Source organism: the organism of the source record quoted next, unplaced genomic scaffold, assembly GCF_019419815.1.
Source record: "Pyrus x bretschneideri cultivar Hongxiangsu unplaced genomic scaffold, Pyrus_bretschneideri_v1 Contig113, whole genome shotgun sequence".
Lineage (NCBI taxonomy): Eukaryota > Viridiplantae > Streptophyta > Magnoliopsida > Rosales > Rosaceae > Pyrus > Pyrus x bretschneideri.
The window spans coordinates 53,866-59,589 of NW_025999406.1; the positions used below are offsets into that span (position 1 = coordinate 53,866).

Genomic DNA, 5,724 nt, shown 5'->3' on the forward strand with positions numbered 1-5,724 from the left:
AATGCTCTCGCCCAAACTCACTTAACTTCGGAGTTCCAATGGAATCCGAAGCCAGTGATCTCCCAAAAGGCCTCATGCTATATGGAGGTGGGCATGTACATATAAGGCACATCACCGCCTTTCCATTGGTTGACATATAAGGCACATCACCCCCTTTCCATTGGTTGATGTGGGATGTTACATAACTTCCCCTCAAAATATACCTAAGCATGAGTTAATTATATTTCACATGCTATAGTTTTCGTTAATTAACTCTTATTCGAGAATAATAATGTCATCCAAACACTAATCTTAAATCCGAAAACAAAATAAATTGTTCACAAAGTTACAATGGGGTTTGGCCAATAAGCCTTCCACGTCAAATTTTGCTCTTCCAAATGTGTTAGGTGGAGCAAAATTAGTCTCACAGATCAACTATGCTCTCAACAACATTGGTAAAAGCACAGACAAGTGTAGAACCAATGATCTATTTCGTTAACGGAATTAGATTCTGTAGGGTTGAGGTTCGGGGATACTATCCCTTATTCTTGAAGTTTTAAGTGTCAAGGATCATGCTTCGGGCGTGATACTACCTCTTGGCATCCTTGATTATTACCATTTATTGTAAAACAAACTCAAAATGAGATTGTGAGAAAGAGACAGACCCAAACTTGGGTTCAGTAAGTTCTAGCCGAAGCTAGAGAAGTCTGTTCGGTAGGCCTCTGCCAAAGCAGAGCATGCATGTCAGTGCATCCCTACTGAAGCAGGGCACCACCATTTAGTAGACTCCAGCCAAAACTGGTCTATACCGTTTGGTACGTCTCAACAAAATTGTTAGGGTACCTTTCTATCATAAGTGTGGTAGTAATCAAATTCGAGAATTTGGTAAACTTATGTTCGCTATACTGCTACTTCAGGGGCAATTTAGATATAGAATGACGAGAAATATTTTCTTCCAGTCAAAATTCGATCAGATATAAACTTCAAAATTGTACCTTTTCATGGACGTAAAGGTTTCAATAATGTTTTGTTTCGGGCAAGAATTCATCTTTGCATGATTTGAAACGGTCCATAGCGAGTCAAAGAGCCATAGAGCCCTCAGCAATGAGGTACTTCCATTTGATATGCTTCAGGCATAAGTCTTCAAATGAAGATCATGGCGGAGGTTTACTCAACTCTTCCACACCATAATTGGCTACAATGACTTCGCAACTAGTTGTAGCCAAGCGGGGTGTCACATCTTGTATCCACATAAAATAGTTTCTTGCATTGGGCCACTGTAAGTGATCCCAAGAAGAACAAAAACTTGTTTTTTTTTTTCTTCAGTTGATTCGGGTTGAGTTACTAGGGCCCAATTATGGTGCGGATGGACCAAGAAAACATCCCAACCACTGTTGGGTATGCTTGCCAAAGAAGAAAGTCAGCACCACTGCTTCAAGCGACCATGTTTTTGGTCAGGAAAACTCCGGGCATGTTCATGATTCAACGATGACCACTATAATGAACGAAAAATAGATGTCAACGTTCAATATCAAGAACAATAGAAAAATTGAATCGGGATTTCAAAAAAAATCGATGAGATTTAAATGAATCTCGGCCAAAAATCCATTAGGGACGTTGTCCTATGGCAGTAGTGTGGGTGAAGGCCAAACTTGGCCATGGGTTTAGTGATGGCAACACCATTCATGGTGTCGGGTCTGGGTTCAGGCCTGGAGCATTTGCTCGTGGATTGGCTTGCGGGTTGGCTCGACTTCAATTGCTCAGGCTGCTGGTTTAGCAAGCCGGGCTAGGGGGCCGCGACTCGCTCAGTTTGGGGGGGGGGGGTTTCAAACCCTAATTTATATATATTTTTTTAATTCAATTATGTATATATAATTCAATGTTGATCTATATATAATTTCATGCAATATCAATTCACATAATTTAAAATTATGAGTATAATGTATATACAATTTATGTAGAATCTAAAATTCGAAAAACGTAAAGTTGGGTCATGCATTATGGTGAATGTTCATGCTATCAGGGCTACAAAAATATTGAGATAAAAACCATTGTTCTGGAAGAACCCGATTGCATGATGATATTAATGAACTGGTTTGATGCAAAAAATTATTTTTTCAATTTCGACTTTCCATCTCCAAAGCTTGTATCATGCTCAAGGAAAAATAATTGTAAATTGAATCAACATTGAATCAATTAAGAATAATTGAAACGTAATACTCCTTTGATTGAAGAATAACCACGTCAGATTCCTTAGCGCAGTGGAGAAGCATGCTGATAATGTGTTGTGGCCTATATTTAACTAAGGGGTGCGGCATGGAGAGAAACTTGCTCTCCAAGTGATACAAAGTCTATTAGGAAAGATATTCTAGATCCCAAAGGATTCCTAATCTATCTCTACTTAAAATTTGCACAATCACAACATGTATTAGAACATATGTCACAACAAATATTTGTTATTAATCATTAATAATTAACTCTTTCTTCTAAAACACGCGTAAAAGTGCCAGACTATTTAGAGGCCAATGTCCATGTGCAGTGTGCACACCAAACCCTAAATTTATCTCCAAAATTTTCTCAACAAACAGAAAGAAATAGTGTTTTAGGCCGAAGCAACAGCAACCAACCATACAAACAAACCCTAAACTCCTCCCAAATGCCAACCATTTTGCCAAAGATTTTCCTTATTTACTATCTTCTTAATAAATTCCTCCTCTCCTTGGTCCACAGGCATCTTAGGCCTCTCCTCCCCTCCTCTTGGTTCCCCCACCACACCATTCTTTTTTATACCAAAACACCACCACCCCAATCCCCACCTTCTTCGTCGTTGTCTTTGCCTTTGCCTTTGCCTTTGCCTTCTGGTGGTGCCATCAAGTCAGAATGGACCCCAACGAGCTTAAACGCGTGTTCCAAATGTTTGATCGCAATGGGGATGGGCGGATCACCAAGCAGGAGCTCAATAACTCTTTGGAGAACTTGGGAATCTTCATCCCGGACAAGGAGCTCTTCAACATGATCGAGAAGATCGATGTGAACGGAGACGGGTGTGTGGACATTGATGAGTTTGGGGAGTTGTACCAGTCTATCATGGACGAGCGCGATGAGGAGGAGGATATGAAGGAGGCATTCAATGTGTTTGATCAAAATGGAGACGGGTTCATCACTGTGGATGAGTTGAGGTCGGTTTTATCGTCCCTCGGGCTTAAGCAAGGGAGGACTATAGAGGACTGCAAAAGGATGATCATGAAGGTGGATGTGGATGGAGATGGAAGGGTCAACTACAAGGAGTTCAAGCAAATGATGAAGGGAGGTGGGTTTAGCGCATTGAGTTAACAAAAATGCATTATTATTTGCTTAGTTTTTTTAGATGGGGGATTGGGAATGGATGAGTCTTAAATCTTAACTGGATGTGTAAATACTTTTGACGAAGTACACAAAAGAAATGAGTAGTGATTGTGATCAAATGTTGGGGGTCACATGGTACGATTCAAATCCTCGAGGGTGTACGTGGCCTAGCGGCATTGGCAAATTGAGGCCGGGAGTGTGTGCAACCGCAGCAGGGTGGGGCTCCGGTGAAGCCTATGGCTTGGGCATATGTTGTTGTTGTTGATGTGTTTCGGAACGAGAGAGGTAATATCTGTGGGACAAATCTTGGGAGGGGCGGAATAGGAGGGCATAGAATTGAAGTTGGGGAACTTTATTTTCACCAAAATTGTATGCATTTCATTCTTTGTGGAATTTATTTATGTACCTTTTTTTTTTAAGAAGAAATGGTAGCAATTTTATTCATAATATTAAGCAAGCATACAATCTTGAATGAGGGCATTCTGAATAATGTTCGGACTCTTGTCAAACCAATAACTAGTAACAGTAACTTGGTCATTGTATGCGCCACTAAATTGGCGGATGTACATGTGTGACTCACTCTCACAGATGAAAAGCTCCGTAGGCTAGTTTTAACGTCCTCAATCAGTAAACCAGTGAGGAATACCCACAAGTAGAGCTGCCAATAGCTTAAACCACTTGTAACGCATCACACTCCAAAACAATGTGCTGCCATTGTCTTTTAAAACCAAGTGATTATTTTTTTCCCAATTTTTTATATGCTTGAAATTTCCCCATTGTATTTGTTATTTGATTATTGAACCTACTGTATATTGTTGTCATGAATTTTTCCACATTGGATTGGACTCTAAATTATAACACCTTCGATTGGACTTGCATTGATAATTTGATTGATATCGTTTGATACTGAGAACATATGCAGTTAACTGCATTGTAGAAGTCATCAAGATTATGTTCTAATAAACATAGAAAAATTAAAATTCGTACAAACAAATGAGACACACTTCTCATTACATCATATAGTAATCACTCTAGAGCTGCAATTTGCTGGTTAACTTTTGGAGGATTGCAGAAGGGAAGGGGTTTCAGAATGCAAGACAATAGCAAAGTCAGTGACAGATCTTATACATATTACAAATTTACAAACTTGTGCAAGTGCTGACAATATTCATTTCTTAGATGTCCTGTGTGGTTTTTCGTGGTTAAAACGGCTTGACAATATTCGCCCTGAGGACGACAAATCGCACTTAACTTGTCACGGAACAAGGAGGCAATTTGCTAGTTTTTTTTTTTTTCTTTTTTTTTTTTTTTGTGTGTGTGTGGAGGATATTCCCTATACGAATTCAGCAGCTTAAAGTTCTAATGTTTCGTCTTGTTAAATTTCAGTGAAGAAAATGATATTTTGGTATGGAAAAGATCGATAAAATGCAGACGAGGTTTTGGAGAATTGCAGTGCAAAATATTGCTGCTACTGCAGTGAACGATTTCATTGGATTCTACCATTCTTTGTCGTCCATGCGTATCTCTAAGCTACATACTCACTAACAACTGTTTGTTTTAAATCAAGCCTTACAACACACCTATGTTACATGGACATGGACACGGATACGGGATACGACACAATATGACACGTGGACATGTTAAATTTTTAAAACGAAGACACCATACGTCAGGGATACGGCAATTAAAAAAATATATAAATAAATAAATATATCTAAAATATTATAAAATAAGCATTCAAATTTATTACTCAAGTTCAAATTTATTTTAATAAACTCTAAACAGTTAGAAAGATAGTCCATCCAACAAGCAATTAGTCTAAAAACTCCAAAAAGTAAAAAGAATATACATACCACTACACAATAATATCTTATAATATGCAAAATACAATAATATTATAATAATACAAAAAAGTTAAAAACCGAAAAGCGAAAGGCTTCAAATCAGATTAAGGCCATCTCGAACCGAGGGCTAGCCAGAGGGCTCGTTTTAGCCCTCTGATCCTTCAAGATATTAATATTTTAATGAACAGTACATGGTCATATTTGCCTCTGTCTCCAGCCGAGGGTCAAAGGGCCAAAGGGCCAAAGGGCTCGTTTTAGCCCTGTCACAAAAAACCGTCTCCAACCGAAGTCCATAGGGCCAAACATAATTTATTATTTAAATTTAAAAACCACAACAACTTAAATTTAAAAACAACAACTTAAATTTAAAAATTACAACTTATATTTAAAAACTACAACTAAAATTTAAAAACGACAAATTAAATTTAAAAACTACAAATTAAATTCGAAAACAACATTAACTTAAATTTAAAAACTACAGCAACTTAAATTTAATATCCATAATCAACATCATCTTCATCATCTGCCACCGTAGGAGTATAGTCAGAGGTAAACA

The 5,724-nt window shown here is 38.0% G+C and overlaps 1 protein-coding gene across 1 annotated transcript; it reads left to right on the forward strand.

Moving 5' to 3' along the window:
* The first annotated feature begins 2,714 nt into the window (after window positions 1-2,714).
* LOC125473995 (calmodulin-like protein 3) lies at window positions 2,715-3,711 on the forward strand. The gene has a single exon (XM_048577419.1). The coding sequence runs from the start codon at window positions 2,860-2,862 to the stop codon at window positions 3,310-3,312; it is 453 nt and encodes a 150-aa protein (XP_048433376.1). The 5' UTR covers window positions 2,715-2,859; the 3' UTR covers window positions 3,313-3,711.
* The last annotated feature ends 2,013 nt before the right edge of the window (window positions 3,712-5,724 follow it).